This window comes from Bombus vosnesenskii, unplaced genomic scaffold (genome assembly GCF_011952255.1).
Source record: "Bombus vosnesenskii isolate JDL3184/JDL3185 unplaced genomic scaffold, Bvos_JDL3184-5_v1.1 scf7180000013264, whole genome shotgun sequence".
NCBI classification, from domain to species: Eukaryota; Metazoa; Arthropoda; class Insecta; order Hymenoptera; family Apidae; genus Bombus; species Bombus vosnesenskii.
The window spans coordinates 10,020,492-10,041,097 of NW_022882924.1; the positions used below are offsets into that span (position 1 = coordinate 10,020,492).

At 31.1% G+C, this 20,606-nt stretch overlaps 5 protein-coding genes across 10 annotated transcripts; 2 read left to right on the plus strand and 3 right to left on the minus strand.

Annotated features, from left to right (window-relative positions):
* Window positions 1-64: 64 nt before the first annotated feature.
* On the minus strand, window positions 65-11,003 carry LOC117236426 (sodium- and chloride-dependent GABA transporter 1-like). Of its 3 annotated transcripts, XM_033499372.1 has the most exons (10): window positions 4,482-5,071; window positions 4,273-4,363; window positions 3,157-3,412; window positions 2,764-3,064; window positions 2,477-2,660; window positions 2,138-2,405; window positions 1,657-2,031; window positions 1,284-1,586; window positions 982-1,149; window positions 65-886 (listed from the first exon to the last, which is right to left on the minus strand). In XM_033499372.1, the coding sequence occupies exons 3-10, from the start codon at window positions 3,301-3,303 to the stop codon at window positions 797-799; spliced, it is 1,836 nt and encodes a 611-aa protein (XP_033355263.1). In that variant the 5' UTR covers window positions 3,304-3,412; window positions 4,273-4,363; window positions 4,482-5,071; the 3' UTR covers window positions 65-796. The 3 variants fall into 3 exon arrangements, with proteins under 3 accessions (XP_033355263.1, XP_033355272.1, XP_033355255.1); XM_033499381.1 differs by lacking the exons at window positions 4,273-4,363; window positions 4,482-5,071 and adding an exon at window positions 10,880-11,003; XM_033499364.1 differs by lacking the exon at window positions 4,273-4,363.
* Window positions 6,874-8,499, plus strand: LOC117236448 (eukaryotic translation initiation factor 3 subunit K). Its single transcript, XM_033499408.1, has 4 exons — window positions 6,874-7,082; window positions 7,328-7,547; window positions 7,790-8,009; window positions 8,305-8,499. The coding sequence occupies exons 1-4, from the start codon at window positions 7,030-7,032 to the stop codon at window positions 8,460-8,462; spliced, it is 651 nt and encodes a 216-aa protein (XP_033355299.1). The 5' UTR covers window positions 6,874-7,029; the 3' UTR covers window positions 8,463-8,499.
* Window positions 9,226-11,260, minus strand: LOC117236443 (palmitoyltransferase ZDHHC3). The gene is made up of 4 exons (XM_033499393.1): window positions 10,880-11,260; window positions 10,308-10,589; window positions 9,845-10,003; window positions 9,226-9,598 (listed from the first exon to the last, which is right to left on the minus strand). The coding sequence occupies exons 1-4, from the start codon at window positions 10,996-10,998 to the stop codon at window positions 9,325-9,327; spliced, it is 834 nt and encodes a 277-aa protein (XP_033355284.1). The 5' UTR covers window positions 10,999-11,260; the 3' UTR covers window positions 9,226-9,324.
* Window positions 11,261-11,733: 473 nt separating this feature from the next.
* On the minus strand, window positions 11,734-14,923 carry LOC117236254 (protein Mo25). Of its 4 annotated transcripts, none has more exons than XM_033499070.1 (9): window positions 14,633-14,923; window positions 13,935-14,138; window positions 13,577-13,689; window positions 13,347-13,514; window positions 13,075-13,193; window positions 12,820-12,988; window positions 12,577-12,741; window positions 12,307-12,411; window positions 12,003-12,227 (listed from the first exon to the last, which is right to left on the minus strand). In XM_033499070.1, exons 3-9 carry the CDS (start codon window positions 13,667-13,669, stop codon window positions 12,045-12,047), a joined length of 1,002 nt encoding a protein of 333 aa, XP_033354961.1. In that variant the 5' UTR covers window positions 13,670-13,689; window positions 13,935-14,138; window positions 14,633-14,923; the 3' UTR covers window positions 12,003-12,044. The 4 variants fall into 4 exon arrangements, with proteins under 4 accessions (XP_033354942.1, XP_033354961.1, XP_033354933.1 ...); XM_033499042.1 differs by having other exon boundaries at window positions 13,568-13,689; window positions 14,633-14,922; XM_033499051.1 differs by lacking the exon at window positions 13,935-14,138 and having other exon boundaries at window positions 11,734-12,227; window positions 13,568-13,689.
* Window positions 14,924-15,815: 892 nt separating this feature from the next.
* Window positions 15,816-20,404, plus strand: LOC117236246 (transcription factor Dp-1). Its single transcript, XM_033499035.1, has 11 exons — window positions 15,816-16,203; window positions 16,824-16,942; window positions 17,073-17,139; window positions 17,938-18,035; window positions 18,144-18,313; window positions 18,482-18,644; window positions 18,720-19,081; window positions 19,164-19,246; window positions 19,320-19,403; window positions 19,476-19,742; window positions 19,817-20,404. The coding sequence occupies exons 1-10, from the start codon at window positions 16,155-16,157 to the stop codon at window positions 19,706-19,708; spliced, it is 1,428 nt and encodes a 475-aa protein (XP_033354926.1). The 5' UTR covers window positions 15,816-16,154; the 3' UTR covers window positions 19,709-19,742; window positions 19,817-20,404.
* The last annotated feature ends 202 nt before the right edge of the window (window positions 20,405-20,606 follow it).

The window sequence follows — 20,606 nt, forward strand, 5'->3', positions numbered from 1 at the left end:
TAATTATATATATATTAATAATTATTTTTTCCTATTAATAATGTAATGGATATCTACTACCATATTTTCTATGCAAATCTACAATTTTTATTAAGAATAAAATTTGCACATACATTTTCTGCAAAATCACGCGTAAATCGATATATCTTTTATATAAACAAAAAACATTTCGGCTTAGCGATCAATTGAGCAGCAAAATATAATAATTATGGCAGCGTAGATATGTGTACTATATAGTTACATTCAAAATGTGCAGTAATTTTTGATTTATGGTACATGTCCGATATTGCTAAAATAAGTTATAGCTGCTAAATTTGTAATCAGACTTACACGAATAGTTTCGGAATTTAAAACACTTATCAAGTACTTGAAATTTTTAATTTTAGAATCCATCTTATAAACAACATCGGGAGATTATTTTCTAAATGCATTTCTTTTGTGAACTATTCATGTATGCCAAAAATTTCATGTGCTTTAAATTACTCTATAATATACTTAAGCTAAAACTAGATACAATTCTGAACACTTTAGTTCCTTCTGATAAGAATCTAATATATTATTATCTAGACGATAAAAAATGTTCATTTAAATAACATGAATTTCTTTGGTAAACAGGAACACAGCAAAAGTTTTTTTTTCGAACGAACGAAGAAAGTAATTTTATAAAAAAATTACACGAAAGTAATGATGTCAAATGTTGTCATTAAATAGTTAATTCGTTAAATTAATGGTAGTCAGAAGGTATTAAAGATTAAAATAATGAATCCTTTTTAGGATCAAAATGAATCCGTGGCAGTTAAAGTGGTGTCAGTTCGACCGATGGCTGACCCATTTTCATTCGTAGACCTGTTACGTCATCCTCTATCCGTACTAACAACTTGTATTTCTAAACATAAAAATACAAAAGAATGATTAATGTTTTATTAGATACCCAAAAAACTTATGAAATCTTAAGCGAAATAATAAATAGGATTTATTTACTGTAGACGTATCTCCTGGTGTTGTCTTCCAGGCATAAATCATGTAACCAGGTATACAAAGCATCGAAGATAAAGCCGTCATCCAGCCAAGCACGTGCGACCACCATGGATATTCATAGTCTAAATATTTTACAGGTGTCCATTGTACGAGATTGAAAATGAAGACGCCCTATTAAAATTTTTAAAGATTGAGAATAATAATAATTTTATCTAAATTAAAACATAAATTGAAGCTAGACGAGAAAATTAGAAAGTAGTCTCAGTAATCTTTGATTTATAAAACAAAGAATGAACTCTACTTACGACACAAATCATCGGGGTGGTAATAGTCCAACATAGCTTCCACCACATTAGAGGGTAATATCCTATCATATCTCTTATAGCATCGTAAAACCGATTTACACCAAAAGCCCAACTTATCGAGATACACTCGAAAAAAATTAGGAAGAGAAGACAGAACCCAGACACTGCGTATGAATCCAAGATTTGAAAGACGTACATGCCACCTTGTGAAATACAAGATAATCCAATAATGTAAGAAAGCACGCAAACTATCGCAATGAATAGTTCCTTACGCCGGCGAAGCAACTGCGGCCATTCGTCCACCTTGAATGTTAAATATTTTACAAGGGATTGAAAATTGTTTATTAAATATACCCTAAAGAATTTTACTCACCATGGCAGTAATAAACCCTTCCATAGTACAAAACTGAGAATCTAAACCTATGAGAAGAAGCATAAAGAAGAAGAGACAAGACCAAAGGGGCGCTCCAGGAAGTTGAAGAACCGCAGAAGGGTAAGCTAAGAAAGCCAATCCTGGACCAGAAGCGGCGACTTCAGCGACAGGTTTTTGTTGTTCGTGGGCCATGAAGCCTACCACGGAAAATATGACGAAACCGGCGAACATGCTCGTCGAAGAATTCACCGAGCAAACGATCAATGCGTCTTTGTAAACGTTATTTGTAAATTTATTGTAACTACCAAGAGCCACTAATGTACCCAAACCTAGTCCGTATGAAAAGAAGATTTGAGTAACAGCATCTATCCATACCTGCAAAGTTCAATAAGCTGTTACTAAAACCGAATAATTGTTACAATTATTTTCATTCAATCATTAAAAGAAAACGATTATTGCAGTATAACTGTATATTGCTTACCTCGGATTCTTTTAGTTTGGAAAGATTTGGACTGATATAAAATCGAATGCCTTCCATGGCTCCGGGTAAAGTAATGCCACGAATCAGAAGGATCGTCAACAAAACATAAGGGAACAAGGAGGTAAAGTATACCACCTTTCCAGTCCATTTAACACCTTTCCAAATACAAAAATAACAGAGAATCCAAACCAAAAGGAGGGTACCAGCTAGTTCCCAACGAATATTGCCGACGTGTTCCACGCCCTCACTGATCTGAAGTGCTCGACGTCTACAAAATAGTATTTTATACGCTCAAAGAAATCTTTCATATTGTTACTATAATTGTTTAGCCGAGCTTACTCCCAAAATTCTTTGACCGGATCAGTAAGCTCTGTGATTGTCATGTTGACGTCGTTGACGGAACATACTTTAACGTAATTATGATGTCTAGTAACTTGATTCCAACATATTAGCGAATCTCTGTCGTAGGGATTTACGCAATTCTTCGTGTTCCAATAGTTATTACAGCTTCCCCATGGTAATTCTGATTAAAAATAAAAGTCCATATAACTCGTTGAACTTTCTATATGTTTATCAAATTTATTTTTACTCTATATATAAAATACAATATCCTCGATTAAACTAACCACTGCGCATGGACATAAAAAAGTAGAAGATAGCCCAAGCAAGAATGACGATGTAATAAACATTCATCCAACAGGACATGACAGCGGCGGCATATCCGATACCCTTAAACAATGGCGCTATTTTGAAGACACCGAGGCCACCAACGGTAAGCATCTGGCCGAGAGCTAGTTCCATAAAGAACATTGGAATCCCAGCAAGAACCAGTGTTAAAAAATACGGAATTAAAAATGCACCGCCACCGTTCTTGTAACAGAGATATGGAAATCTCCAGACATTTCCCAGACCGATTGCTAGACCAACCTTCGAATCGAAGTGAATTAGTATAAAATCAATACAATGTAAACGTTGAAGAGCAAGTAAGAAATAAGAAATATTATAATTTATAAAGTTACCACGCTTAAAATGAAATCTAGCTTGGTACTCCATGTACCACGTTCTGGCAGTGGCTTCGTTTTATTAGATGCGGATGCTAGGTTCAATGCGGTTTTATCAGGATTTTCAAGATCCGCGAGTTCCGGTTCTCTCGATGCTTCCGTCATTTTGAACGATTTATTCCGCTGACCGTAAAAGAGTTCCCTCGTTTTCGATGACCTCTCTCGCGTATTCCTTTATTGGCCGCGGAACTACCGCGAAGACATAACAGTGTTTCTGTTGGCAATCAAACGTGTCATAATTTTTATTTCTTCGTCTATTATATATTTTTCGACTATCCTATGTATTGATTTTCTATAGAATATATTTATCAAGTTCACATGAGAGTGGATTATGAGTCCTCTTATATGGATTATAAGCAACTTTCAAGGTTCGCTGAAAGGATGTAGTTTGCGAAGAACGAGTTTGACCGAGTTCTGTTTCCGGGACCGGATGCGATTTGTGTTTTGCGGTGTGGAAAATCTACGGAAAACTATTATTCGTCGAAATTCAAGGATACCAACTATAGTTTAAAACTGTAATCACTGACTATACCGAGTCACATGACTGGAATCTAACATTTCACTCATTTTTTGTCCGATTCTAAGATTTCTCTTTTAAGAAAAACTGAAGAAAGTTATTGAAAATTTAATTAGACTAACAAGTATTTCAAAATGACTGAAAATAAAAAATAAACGAACAGTTTAGTTACAGAAACAGTATTATAAAGAGATAATGTTTCGACGATTCTTGAAGGACTCGTCGCTCTTTCTATCGCGGAATCGTGCGAGAGTCAAAAGTGAAACGAAAGTAACATGGTTTCTGACGTCAAGATCAATAAGAAAAAATTAAGGCGTAAAAGTAATATCGATGCGATCCGGTTAAATACGAATGTCCGGCTGGGGAACCCTGTAATGAATATCCGAGTCCGTGCGCGTTCCCCCAAAGCTCATCCTTCCCCGGCCCCTTCGCGGCCGATCCATTGCCTGGCTCCCTCTTCCTCTTCCACGCTCATAAAAAACAGCTATATTCTAATTAGCCGAGAATGCGTTGTTCCGCATAACCGACATTGCTATGATCTTGAATTTCTCGCTTACTATTAATTGGTTTCTCGCTTTTCCAATTCAACCTCCACTTGCGGCTTTTCCTTCCGTCGATCAGATCTCCGTTTCTCGGTCAATGACGCGCCTAGGAATGTCAAGTTGCTCGCACGTGTTACATGTTCCCCATATTGTTTTACTTTGTTCTTTCTCAATAAGATAATTTGCGAAATAAAATCTTATACAAGGCATAGTTTCATACAAACCTAACTTTAGCCAGTTATCGATCTCACGACACTGTGTCAGCCGTTTATTGCGCTTCCGTGGTCACCGTGCTTCCTCCTTGTGAATTTCCGGTGGTTCGTGAGAAGAACGGAAATGAAGGAAGGACCGCGCGAAAGAGAAACGCCGATTTAGCGGAACTTTCTCAAGAATCAAATTAGATCGTATGCACTGCACTGCACACTCTTAATCTTTCACGCAACAGCTCGATCGGGTCGAACGGGCGGCATTCTCAGTGTTTCAAGCAAAGTCCTCGATGCAGAGAAAGAGTGATGTAACACTTTGATTCGACGGAACTTCGATTCGGTAAAGTGATATTCGGCGATCAAGAGCTAACGGGTTCTCTTGATCCTGGCGGTTCTAGCGACGTTACGATCATCGATTACTACGTATGATGTACATAAACGACGAGAACTGTTGCAACTGTTCGTTTTTTCCTCCCTTGATCTCCCTTTTTTCTCTCAACTTTTGCTCGTCTCGTCTCGATGTCGATGTCTAAAAGACAATTTATATCTGAGGGACGATGTGAATGGTTAGCCGGCCCGCTCAGAACTGGAATCAGGAGTTCACTTTCGACGGCGAACTAGCTGAAATATCAGGGGTACAAAATCGGGGGATCCCCCTTTTCCTTTTTTTCCCCCGGTCCACCCTTGCCGTTTACATCGGTGTCACGCGTTTAATCCGCGCGCGCTCACTCGTGCCTGCTCGCGCGCACGAAGCAAGAGGGGACGAGGAAAACAAGGAGAAAGAGGGTCACCAAGATCGCAACAGTATATCATCATCAAGTTGACGGCTATCCCGACGATGCTGTGCTCTTTATTGTCAATGTTTAGATATGTACATCTACATATCCATCCATTTTCTTCTATGTATCGATAACTTTCCAATTCTAGCTCGCAATATCGTTACAACCTTCTATCGCTATTATTCGATCGCGCCAATCTCAAGTACTTGAAATTGCAATACGGATGGCAGAAAAAATGTTTCCTAAGAATGTAATTAGAAAGTTCTATCATAGATATTAACCACGGGGGTTCCTTTTTGGTCAATTGAAGAAAAGAGCCTTAAAATAGAGAAACATTATTTATGAGGATTTTTGTTATTCATGAAATAACATCAATTGATCATCTGTTCTATACAAACAATATTGTCAATCATGTTTCCAAGTGTACAACTTTGAACACTTCACAATATCTCATTTTTCGCGTTACTATCCTTTTTATCGAAACTGTCTTTTTTGTATATGAAATAAGCAAATTTCTGTACTTTCTGACGAAATGAAAGAGTACGATAAAGTAGGTGAGCAAGACTAGGAAGCTAGTATATCCGGAGGGTTCACGTGACACCGATCTATCGCTACATCCGTTCTGGGTACACTCCGTAATATAGATCATCAGGATGATCGACATTAACTCACACAAATCCCAAAGCATCTGCTATAGATAGAAATCACTCTTCGATTTATGAAATTAAGTAGATACCTGAAAAAATTTTTTGAATTCCTTAGAAAATTTTACGATTAATTCTTAATCTTAAAAGAAAAGAAGTAGTATTCGTGAAAGTTTCTTTGATCAAGTTGAAAAAAGTGACCCTTCGTTGTAAAAACAACGAATTTGATGTATGGTGCCCAAGTGTTCGAAACTTTTGCATGAAACAAGAAATTGTTAACGTAACTAATTTTTATACCTTACAAGCGCGCGCGTGCACGCGGTTTGATTGCTCGTTAACGGTCAGCACGGCAGAGGGGAGCATCCCCAATGACTAGAGGATGTGCGGGAAGTGGCGCGGGAACCGCGTTAAGAATTACTTTGCGGGTCACATCTTTTTTTTACGAATCGAACTACCTTTGATTTCGCGAAGTACGTTAAAACTTCTAATACGCAACAGAGATAAAATATATATTACACAAAGAATACAAAAATTGATAACAGACAAGTAAAAATACCAAATATAACATATATATAAAATTCGGAATAATTTATAACATTTAAAATATTGGTTAAATAACATTTCTTATTGAGTTCACACCTTTTGCAACACATTGACTTGAACATGATAAACATGCATATATAGCTCGTATAATTCCATTAAATTCTTCTTTCAACTGTACATAAAATGGGTAGTTTCATATAAATGATGAATGATCTATTAACAATTCGGGAATAGTTATTTTGTTTTTAATTTAATGTGCATAAGACAAATGTATTGACATTTTTATTATTGCCTGCAAACAAAATTAATTTACTATTATATATTGTATGTTATTACTAATATATACTATTTTGCGTTCAAAATTAAAATAAAATAGCTGATAGCAGATGATACCTGGTGATACTTAAATTTTCGTTTCTAAAAGCATTTATGTAGGTTGGTATTATTAGTTTATGTTGTCAAATTTGGCAACCTTGTGAAGACTCTTCGTGTGGTGGAATTACTTTTCCTAACCTAACAAAATATCTGTTTTCTAGATTAAAGAGCAATATACTATTTAACTTATAATAAGCAATTAAGGAAATAATCCTTTTTACTATAATGGCTGAAGCAATGCGTCAAACTGTGGCTGGAATGTTGAAAGGCATTGAAAGGTGCATTATTCATTACTCAAAAGTGTAATCTAATTCATATCTTATATATGATTTATTTTAATAACACAAAAAATACATGGAAATTTAATATATTTCTTTCAACATTTAATTATTAATTTATTTGATCTCATTAAAATTTTATTTATATTGTTATCATGAAGAACATATTACAATCATATACATTAAGCATGCATGGCAAATATAATAACTGTAAATATATTTTTTATATTTTATAAAAATTTCAGATATAATCCAGATCATTTAGCAACGCTAGAAAAATATGTTGAAATACAATCAAGAGAGAATGCATATGACTTGGAAGCTAATTTAGCAGTTTTGAAATTGTATCAATTAAATCCACACAGGTTTAACATGGATATTACTTGTCAAATACTGTTGAAGGCTCTAACAAATCTTCCTCATACTGATTTTGTACTTTGTAAATGTCTTCTCAGTGAACGAATTGTAAGTTATTCATTTATCATCTTGATCTTTATATTTTCATGGAAAATATTTTGATTTATAACTTATATATTAATTAAGCATGATTTTGATTCAAGAACATATTTATAATATATATAATAAAACATTTTTTCATACAAAATATATATAATTTCTCATTTACATTTTTTACATAAATATGTTGCTAATCTACTTTTTATAATTAATGCATAAACTGACCAATAAGTTTAAAATTATTTTTACAGATGCAAGAAAGTCCTATTAATCAAATCATGTATTTGGGAGATATTTTAGAACAATGTAATTTCCAACATTTTTGGGATAGAGTTCTTTCTATGTCTGATCTTTGTGATAGGATTGTAGGATTTCAAGATTCTATAAGAAAATTTGTTTGCCATGTAGTAGGAATTACATTCCAAACAATAGATAAAAATCTCTTAGCACAACTTCTTGGAGGAGTTGATGGTAATGTTTTTTCATATTTTTTAAATACTTTAAAAGAGATTTATGAAAATATTCACAAAAGAATATTTTGTTAAAAAATATTATATCAAAAAAGATAATTATTCTAAACAACATAAATCCATTAAAGCGTGAATTTATAAACTAAATTTCTTGAATTAATATTGTTAATATGTTTTACTTATCAATATTATGTAACATTTATATAAATGTAGAAATCTGTTTTTTAAGTACAAATTATTATACTACCTTAAAATATGTATGAATACAAATTTAATAATAAAATAATTTATTTCAGATACCACATTAAAACATTGGGTAAAAAAATATGGATGGAAAGAAGAAAGCAAGTCCATTATTTTTATAGCTAATCAGGATGAAAATATTAAAACAAAAAATATTACAGAAAAAATAGATTTTGAAAATGTCGCTGGTTTAATGGCTGCTTGTCTTTAAAACTTATATCTTCAATAAATTTTTTGAACAAAATAAATTTCTTACTTATTTTATAGTGTAATACTTTTTTATGTATAATAATTTCATAACACATATAAATATAAAAAATATACATTCTGCACAATTTAAATACAAATGAATTTCATTAATATTTTTAAAAAATTGAAAATTAGTACTGAATTTTGCATAAACTGGAATATTTCGTAATACATATGAATTCATAAAATTTTATAAAAGATATACTAAAATGTTTAATTATATATATTACAAGATTTTGTTGAAATTCATTCATTGACATTACATTCAATACAGTTACTAACACTTGATTCAATCATGTGAGTATTAAATTTGCAAGTATATTTAGACATATTTAATCTTATGGAATGACTCACAAATACTAAAATATACATCAATTTAAGAGTTTATCTTGAACTATAAGCGGATATAATTCAATGAGGGATTAAATAATAATTCATCAGCAATGATACAAAATTTGTATAAAATTAAACCTTCAAACATCTTTCCTATGTGTTATTTTTTCTACATTTTTAACTAAATATGAGATTATTTAAAAAAGAACTTTATTAAAAGACTAAAAATTATTAAAAAATATTAGAATGCTGTAAATTTTCTAATTTTAAATAATTAAACGTTTTTAATAATATTTAAGAATTTGAAGTAGACAAATATAATATGTGAAAGTCTTCCTTTTCCTTCTCCTAAATTTTGTAATGTATAATATCTTATTTTTTTGCAAATTGCATTTAAATAATGGAGACTTTCTTAAACATATAGAAAAGTATTTATGGCAAGCAAAGCCATAAAAGAGCATTTACATCTCAATATGTGATTAAGTATTCATCTAAACTTCATGATCTATCAGGTACGCATCTTTTCGGAAAGTATAACGTGGTGGGTTTTGGCAAGGAAACATCCATAGAATTGGATGGCTCTTGCCACAAACCTGAGAAAGTAAAACCAGAGTACGTGAACTGTTTCTTTTATAATGATGATTATTCTGCATATGTTCCATTATGTTTTCTTCTCCGAGGATACCTTGAAATTGGTCTACCAGCATTGCGATGACAAACATGCCAAACAGTGCTGATTCCAATACCAATATAACACAGTGTAAGCTGCAGAAAAAACTTCTTGATTAATTTCATTTTTTTCTGACAACATATTTCTGTGTGTACTTCAAATAATTTTTAGATTTGAATAAACTTTACATGTAAATTTGAATATTGTATAAGAAAAAATTACTAATTATTTAATCTTCTCTCAAAGTACTCTTATTCTATTATTAGAAGTTGAATTTAAGTTAGAATGTAATTATATAGTTATTATTTCAAACAATAGTGAAATATTTGAAACACACATACATGCGACTCTGTTTGACAGCTATGTCATTACTGCACCGAGAACATTCTAAAATCCATGAGGTTATCACCAAGCCTAGTGCATAGAAGGCCAATATTCCAACATAGACCAGAAATTGAATAAAGTACTTTTGATTTTGTTCTCCAACACAGTTGTTTATCCTTTGAGCAACATTGTAAATTAAGTTCAATGTGAAAAAATATCATTAAAGTATATAAATCATAAATCTGCTATTACTGCATTATTATTTTTATTATAATGAATGTTTGGTAAAAATACTAAAAAATAATACTAAGAAAATATCATAAATTCAGAAGTTAAGAAATAAAAATTACAATTGAAAATAAATAATAACAAAGATCAATTATTAATCGCTATAAATTGCATAATTTTTAATTGAATTTAATATTTTTTACTACTCTACAACTGTAAACATGTTTTATATTCCTATAAGTTATAGCATACCATGGACAATGATGATCCATTCGCCTAACACATCGTTTACAAATTCTACAATGACATGCTTTGGGAGGTCTATATGTTTCGCATCTAGTACAAACAGTCCAACTGTCTCTCTCATCACATTCAATTTTTGTTTCTGGATTATCTGTATGAATGTCAGAAAAGTCCATACGACTTTGAAGTAGTGGCACAACACCAGGATCACTGCAGACTGCTTTCAAATGTGATATTATCAATAATAATACAATAGTGTTGAAAGCCACAACATGAAAGGGACCCCACAAACTGTACATAATAATATACAAAATGAGATTAATTGTAAATCAGTAAATAATTAATGCAAGTGCATTTCCTGAAGATGCATCTCTAATTACAAGAAAAGTGCAATAATGTAATAAAATGGAAAAAGAAACATTCCATGAGCAATATTTTATTAAGTTAAATTAAAAGTATATTAAAAGATTAAAATACACATATCCATATTGATATAAAATTTATGCAAAATCAACTTTGTACAAATAAATATAAAACTACAAATAAATAGGTTTACAAACATAGAATATTATTAAATGCACCTGTCTTGCAAACTATGCAGGATAACCCAACGTACGACGACGTAATCTGCATAGAAGACAGCAACATATGTAATTATGATACACACAATCCCACAGGGGTCTTTTACAAACATTTTCATTTATTCCATACTCTTTGCTAGCAAATATATCAGCTATCGTCACAGACTTAGAACGAGTTTATGTAATTTCGTTCTTCATTGAATTTACATTATACGAATTCAATTCAATCTTCCTTAATTCCATTTAAGTTCAAGTCTTTATTCTACAATTGCACTAAAACATCAAGTCGGAACGTATTTATAGGCAAACAGTTGATTTGTTTCACTAAATAATGTTAAAATGTTAGCACAAATATTAAATTTCCTGACCAATACTGATCACTATTGACTAGCCTAAACTGACCGCCATGATATTGCTGTCATAAAATACCACGTGACATGCCCCACTACTCCAATGTAATCTTTTCCCCTGACTGAAAATATATTTTAGTTTCTTTATTAACATTGTAATGTTCAATAATGAAATGCTGTTTAACATGATGAACATAACCTAACAATTATTAAGTTTAATAATATAATAATAAATACATAATTTCTTTACCCCTATAAATTTTAAACAAAAAAAATTAAATATATATTAGCTTTTGAGCAATATTTTATAATATAAATTTCGTAATTTAATAAATATTAAGCAGCATAATTATGATAGTATCAAATAATCTAATTGCATTAAGAAATTGATATTAACTTCAAGAAGGAATATTTTCTTTTCAAATGTTATTTGCTTCAAATGGATATTTAAATGGAAATATATGAATGTGGCATAGAATCGCTTTGTGTAAATATACAATAATGCATTATTAAACGAAAACTTTATTTACAGAACTACTCGCAAATAAAAGTAATAGCGATAATAATAATAATAATTAATAATAATAATAGTAATAATTAATAATATTAATTAATAATAATCGAATCATTATGAATCGATTAACGATAACTATAACAAGTGAAAGAAAGGGACAGTAAAAGACAGAAAGATAGGAAGAAAATAATGGTAGATTGCTACATCGGTGACTGTGATGGTGTAACAGTAGCAACAGCAGTTGAATAGACTTCAATAGTAGTAGTTAACGGTAGCTGTAGCAATAACTTGTATTTTGGACTTAATTCTCATGTACAGACTTAAGTTCTTTAATCTGCTTAATAAGATACGCCTTCTCATCATTGAACTGTTCGTCTTCGGAACGGTCAGTGTGGAAGCGTGTCAAGAATTCGATTAATTTTTCCTGATTACGCAGTAATATATCTAGGATTGGTTTCGGTTTATTTGGATTCGCCACGAATACCTAAAAAGTTACAAACAAATTTTTCTGATTATTTTCTAAATCTAAATAATAATGATGATTCTAAACTACGTAAATATACCTTAAAAACATGAAACGCTTCAAACTGAATATTACGTGATTTTTCTTTGAGCATATTCATCATCAATTTCAAATTATCAGGATTCGAAATATATCGTGTCATTACCTGAAATTTAAGAACTGTCGAATTAACGTGCTCTTAAGAAGGTACATATATATATATATATATATATATATATATATATAAAAGCACGCATACACATACACGCGCGCGCACATTATACATATATACATATATATGCTTTCTTTAACTACTGATAATTATACATACGGTAAAATTGTGTCTATCAAGTAAGAGTTCCCCTAGCAGTTTCAAACTTTGTCGTCGCGTAACATAGTTTTCTGAATTCAATAACCTTTGATAATGAGAGAAAACTTTATCGTAATTAATTTCTAAAAACTCAGCGCTCAGTATTTTATGCCTGGTAAGTAATTCCTAAAAACCAACGTACCGGATGCACCAAGAGTATTCTTTACTTTAAGTACGATATATCATGCGCTTATCATCGCTTACTTTGAACGTAGAAAACGCGTCGGAAGCTATGTCGAATGTTGACACTTCAACGTATCTGAAAAAATTGTAAAAGTCGTCCGAATAGATCATGATTTTTGCCAAGGCCTCATATCTTGCACATTCTCTTAACATAGTGCCACAGTTTAAAGCAATGTCTTGGTGCTCATATCTGTAATTATTACATTTATAAATTAAAATATTTCATATTTATATTTAACAAGTAGAAGATGAATATCGTACTTTACCAGAACTTACCCAGACATGAGAGTAAACAATATTTCCGGTTTAGTACATATATACTCTACTGTTGGAGATCTGGTTCCAATTTGTCTCCGTAATATATTATTAAATACTTGAGCAACATCCTTCTTTCCCTAATGAAATATTATAAAACATATTAAATATATGAGTATATGAGTATATTAATAAAGAAACAAATAGTATATCATAAATGAAATATTAAAAGTTTGAAAAATTGTTGCACAATTTATAATTTGATATTATATTGTAAATATATCTAAACATACCTCAAAATCTATGCGACTAAGATTTTGCACAAGTAGAAGCAACAAATTACTATTATACAATTCTTGGGCCAATTGGGCAACAACAATATCTGCTTGAGGCTCTGTTTCAGCTGTTCCATAAAGCATATTTTTTATATGTACCAAATTTTTACTGACATCCTCTTGAGCCTAAAAATTAATGTATTGCGTCATAGAAACCGAAATATAATCTCACAACATACCTTTTCTACCTTCTTATCACCACGCTCCAATGCATTTACTGCTTCCTTAAGAGCTTTTACCACCTCCGCCGGACTCTTTTGAGACTTTCCGAACAGAGGCATGTTTTTCACAATGTACAGACCTTGCGGAATATATGGAAACAATAAACAACTGTTAGGTCTCTTGTTCTAGTAAATAGTTTATATAAACTGTAATTAATACAATTAAATAATGTGCACTACTATAGTACATAACCATTACGTAAATTCCAAGCATAGAAAATCCATTTGGAAAATTCATTCTAATATTTTGTGCACAAAAACATAATGAAATAAAATTGAAAGAAAGTAAAAATAAAATTATATCAAATTTAGGTTAAAAAATTACGTGATTTAATTGCTGCAATAGTAAGTGCTCCAAATTTTGAATTAAAAGAGGCTATGTATGGTATTTTTCATATTCCAGACTTATAATATCCTCATATATGTTTATGCGAAGAGTCTTTTGTAGGATATACTCTTCTTAAATATTTTGTTCATATATTACAAGATTTGCAATAAATTGCGCCAAACATATTTCTTCAGGTTATATCTATAGATGTAAATGTCAAATTTGTTACAGGCTACGACCTATTATCATCAAACATGATTTTATAAATATTAATTGTGTCTGTTTTCTTATTTCGAAAGTACACATTCGAATTAACCTAAAAATTTTGACTTTCGCCGAAGTCAAGTTTAAAAATTCGTAAAGTGATTTAAAAAAAATAATTGAACCGACAAACACTGCAAGAAATATGCCGAATGAAATAGTTGCAACAAAAATGGAGGTCGTGTATCAAGTCGATCAACGATACAATGACGACAGAAAGGTTCAGGTAAAAAAAAAGGAAAGAAATCAACAAAGCAACATAAAATTTATATATGTTTATAAAAAACATAAATGATATAAAATAAAAATTTAACAATTTAAAGAAACTAGAAGAAATCGAATTGCGACTTGTTAGGGTGCGAGTTTGTTGAAGAAGATAATAAATGTTTAACCTGAGCGTTTCAATCGTCTCACGAGCCTTAAAATAATCTTACCATTCAGTCAGACCCTGAACGAACCCTCAGCCTCGGTTCGAAGTATTCTATACGATTCTTTTAAAAGCACACATATAAGGCAACTACTTTTCAATTCAATATTTCGTGTTAAAAACACAATTTATTCTATTATGACAACTCTATTGATAACAGATCCCGAACCTATGCAATGTGATATAGTTTCTTTTAAAGAACGCTACAAATGAATTATTTGTCTTTGAAAACTTTTGACTAATTGCACGATTCTATGACGTCTCTTATCAAAATTCTTTCGCGACTAATGCCGAATCTGCAAAAACATTATTGGTCTTGACTATCTAGAAACTTTCGTTTCAACCAATTGGAAAGCTTTGAAATTAAAATCACGCATCAATTCACTTAATTAATACGTAATCCTGCTATTTAAATGAACTATTTTTTATTTTATTTTCTTATAGGTATAATTACATAGTTTTTCTTAGGAGATGTATTGGAAAATTATTTAACCTGAGAAATCACAAAAAATGTTTCGTTTGATGTTATTTTGAACTACGTAACTACTCTGAATGTTTTTTATTAATTAATTATGTTTCAATTAATTAAAATCATTAGAAATATTCTTAGGATTACTTTGTACATGATATATTATATATTGAATCATGGCGCGAAAATTTCATATACTTTACCGCTTATTTTTTATACAAATAAGACTATAGTGAAATAGTGCATAAATTTTAATACTGCACTTCATTTGAAATATGTCTTAAATAAGAAATACTTTTAAATACCTATCTTAATTTAAAATTCATGTGTGTTTAGAATCGATAATAAAGCAAATAAATTACGAAACTTTTCTTTAGAAGTAATAATTATTTTTAAATATTTAATTCTTTTAAAAAATAGCATATTTGATGGAATTAAATATTTGAATGAGATTAATCTTTCCACTATTTACTATGTATAGTAAAGTCAATTGCGATGTACTACGCGTCCTTTTTAATTTACTACGCGTTTGTGTTCAACATAAGTTATTTATTGGACAAAAACCGACAAATGGGTATTACCAATCTAAAAAGTGAAATCCCAATAATAGTGTTTGGCATTTTGTAACACTAGAAACAGGTTTTTCTTGAAGATATTACAGTGCCCATAAACGTGGAACAGAAGAAGCCACGTGACTGGGAAAGCAACCAATCAGCTGTTTAACTTTGTCATGCCGCCAAGCTCGTCTCTATTCTGTACTGTGCACGCGGAAGCTAGATTTGTGTTGTTTGTGATATTTTTCCAATGAGCGTTTTCATAAAATGGTCGCATTAATACGATAAAGAAACAGCTAGCTTTCAATTTTGTGCGTGCAATAAGACGTTCCTTGATCGGTATATCGTTGAATTCTGTTCTCAAATGGTTCTATATCATAGTCGCCATTTTGGTGATAGACCGAGCCAAGATTAGCGAGTGTACCTATGATCTTTTTATTTTCACTCGGCATTCGGTCGATCGTCGTGATCGTCGGTGACGCCGGGACGAAATTCTAACCTCGAGGATGACGCAACAAAACAAAACGATGAACTTTCTCATACATGACGCGAACGGTGAGTATGCCGAGTGCGCGCCAATTATCAGCATGCCTCGCTTCGATGATAATGCCTTGATTTTCTCTCATTTTCTTTAAAATCACGTAGTTTCACTATCGTTGCCTTGTTCCCGGTTTCATGTTCGTGTTTCTGCTATTTTTCTTTTGATTCTTGTTAATTGCAATTTCATGTTGACTCTTCTTTTTCCACATACATGTTAGTCTTATACTCTGTTTCTTTCTAAACTATCTGCACTGAATTTATGGAAAGATGTTTTTATTTTCTTTTCTATTACTAAACAGATAAAATCAATTTACTTCCAAGTTGTTTGACTTTAAATTGTTTAGGAATGTACTTACTTGTTTGTCTTGATTGTTCAATCGAAAAAGGTCACTTTTACTTCACAATGCTTATATTCAAGTTTGAAGATCCTGTTCAGTGTGTTTTTAACATAGTTAAGGTATATTAGTTCGGAGAGCCTTTGTTTAGTTCAATAATTTTTCATGTTTATGTTTATCAAACATTTAAATTTTTCATTAATTACTACTGACTCTATATTGTTTGATGTTATCATAATACATTGATGTTGTACTTGTTTAACTATCAAAATAGTAATAGAATATTTAATATCATTTTAGGTCATCCACAAGTAATAAAAGTAGTGCAAAGTACTGCTAATAAGGCATTGGGTGGTATCGTCAGTACAACAAATGCAGGTGGCCTTAAAGTCTTTAAGACTCCGAGCCAAGAATCTCAGGTATAATAAACAATATATGTATAATAATTTTATTTGCCATTTGAACCTTTTTTTTATTATAATATTTATATAAGGATAATTCAGTTTTTCATTTTAATATTGAATTCAGTGATTTGTCTCTGATGTTTAGGTTTTGTCATCTAACGCACAAGTTCTTAGAACTATCAGTCTGCAGAGTCCTTCAACTCCTGGCCAAAGTAAGTAACTTTTTCAACAATTATTTTTATCTAGTCACCTATCTCTTTATGTATTTTTTCTTAACAAATTTAAAAAGTTAGATTTTTGTACATTTGAAACTTTTGGCATAATTATTTCTTACATTATCGGTTATTTGAAAAAAATATTGTAAACATAAGTTACTCTACTTCCAGAAAAATATCTTATAGGGAATATAAATTTTGTTTAGTTGAACATACCTCCAAGATTTCAAGGTGACCTTTGTTTTTTTAAATAGGTCTATATATTTTTATTTAGGTAGTCATGTAATTCATTAGTAAATGAATTCATTTACACCTATAACATGTTGATCTTTCAATGTCATTCAAAGATGTTTATGGGAATTTAAAATTTATTTTCTATGAATAAAAACAAGATTTCCTTATCAGAGTGAATCTGATTTGATCATAAAGATGATACAAATTTACATTAATATTTATATTCATCATTATGTTTCTAAACAAAGGACATTCTTCAAATGAATTTGTCTTGTAATAAACTGCATGCCTAATAGAACGAAAATATATAGTTTCATATTAAAAAAATAAAAGTCATCTTGCAATCAGAGGTGTAATTAGATAAAATTTATGTCCATCATTAGATGCCCTCTTTGAAACAAATTAATTTGAAATATCTGTTTGAATAACCACAATTTCAAGATATAATTATGTGAAAATGTTTATATGACATGTCCTGTATATACAGTAATATAATTTCTTGTCATTTAATTTTGAAATAAAGGATATTAAAACAATATTTTTTGTGTGTAATTATTCTAGGGTTGGTTACAATACCATTACAGAATACAAAATTAGCAACAACCAAGGCTGGTGAACCTGTACTGACCAAAACTATTCAATTAACATCTGCACAAATGGTATGCTTTATTCAAAATAATTACCTCTGTTGGTAGAATTTTAATACTAAACTCATTAAAAGTTATAAGAATATATGAACTGATTGTTTTGTTTATTTTGTTTTACAGAGTGATATAAAGCAGGCAATAGTATCTCAACAGCAACAACAACAGCAACAACAATCTGGTAATCAACAAATTGTGAAAGATGCAAGTGGAAAAACATATATTAGTCCAATATTGGATCATAGTGGTTCTAGAAAAAGACAAGATGTTGAGGGTGGTGATTTTGTACCAGAGTAAGGATTTATCTATTTTAATGGAATATTTTTTTATACATGTATTTACTATTATCTTCATTCTATAGATTACTTGTAAACAAATTTTAATGATTAAGAACTTAAATATTTAAAATAAATTTTTAGTAACATATATTTATCATTAATGTTTTATTTTCTTGTTGATAGCAAACGGAGAAAAACGGAAAAAGTAGGTAAAGGATTACGTCATTTTTCAATGAAAGTTTGTGAGAAAGTTAAAAAGAAGGGAACGACGTCGTACAATGAGGTTGCGGATGAACTTGTTGGAGAATTTACTAATCCTGCTCATATAAACTCTTTAACAGATCAGGTATGATTTTCGCCATTTCTTTTCATTTTTAAAGTAATACAAATAAAGAACAACGTATTATTTTTTGTCTTATAGCAATATGATCAGAAAAATATTAGAAGACGTGTTTATGATGCTTTGAACGTTTTAATGGCAATGAATATTATTTCAAAAGAGAAGAAGGAAATCAGGTGGTTAGGTTTGCCAACTAATTCTCTTCAGGAATGTTTGGCACTTGAAAAAGATAAAAAGAAGAAAATCGAGAGGATTAAAGCGAAAACACAACAATTGCATCAATTGATCCTCTCGCATATCTCTTTTAAAAATTTGGTGGAACGTAATCGTGCCAATGAGAGTCTGCGTGGCCCACCAAAACCAAATTCTGCCATACAGCTGCCATTCCTGATTGTGAATACTAGCAAAAAGACTGTCATAGATTGCAGCATTTCAAATGACAAGTATGATAATAGAAATAAGTGATTTTTTTATTACTGTCAATATTATATTTTAATTGATAATATCAAATCATGTTGGTTACAGAACCGAGTACCTGTTCAATTTTAACGATAAGTTCGAAATTCACGACGATATTGAAGTTCTAAAGCAAATGGGTTTAGCTTTCGGTAAGCAATTTGTTTTATATTTCTTTTTGAACCTATCAGTCAGATTATTTAAAGAGAAATAATATTTGATCAGGTTTAGAGAAGGGTGAATGCACAGAGGAAAATTTGCGGAAGGCCAAATTAATGGTTCCAAAATCTCTGGAGAAATATGTGGAACGTACGTATGATTCATAATTAAACAATTGTTCAGATCGTTATATGAATTTTATATTTCAATGCTTTACTTTAGAGCTAGCATCTGGTGATTTGGAAAAATTCATCCCAGTGACCATTCCTGGACCAAGTACCTCAATGGAAGATCTGGACACAAAATTGGAAGGCTCTCGACCTCCTTCATCTTCTCATACTTCACTTTCAGAGGATGTTCTATCGCCACCCTCGCAGTATTATTCCGAGGAGGAAGATGAAGAAGAGGAAAGTGATCAAGATGACCAAGCCGATAGTGATCTCGAAGTTAACTAGCACTCCGAACGATTTTCTCGGGGCTGGACTCAGGGTGAGTAATTCATAATATATAGAATTAAAGAAATCTTTTTAATGTACAAATAGTGTAAAATTTGTATTTTACAGGATACTCGTCACTGTTAGCAGCGTACTCGACATGGTCGTCATCGATATCGCTCTTAAAAATGTCATTCTTGTGCGCAATCAAGATGCAAACGAGTGACGGTAGTCGAGGGTCTCTTAAATATGGAACCTCGTTGTCACCGTTAATAAAAGTCTGTTAATGAAAAATGAGGATGGTCAAAAAGTGAATTAAATGTCGATTGGGGCCAAGGAGAAATACACAAAAAAAACAAATCGTGTAGGCATAAAACACAAAAGCTTCAGAACGTCTCGTCTGAAAAAAGGAGACTCTCGATGCATGACGATCGACAGGATCCATGATTATGCGGCGCGACTGAAACCCGGGGTGCTATTTTAATTGTGCATCATCTTAACAGGTTTATATGACTAGCATCTATGTATTGTAAATTATAATCTTTACAATGATATCGATATTAATGTGTACGAGACATTATGACCAGTACTCATTTTCTTATGGCACGTTTATAATTAATATCGCCCAAGCTAATATGCCAAGATAAGTGGTATTCTGAACAAGGGCACACGTCTGATTCAATTTCGAACTAAAAATAATAAATTGTAATAATGTTATTGCACTGTGTATATCAATTTTCTCTACCTGTATGTGTTTAATTGCTTTTCCAATAGACATATATTTGCTTGTTTAAAACTTTGATTATAAATTGATATAATAGAACATAATTTATAAATATATAATATTAGAATAATTATTTTAATTTCAGTTTTTATAGTTATTTATAACGATCATATATATGTATTATATAAATTCAAA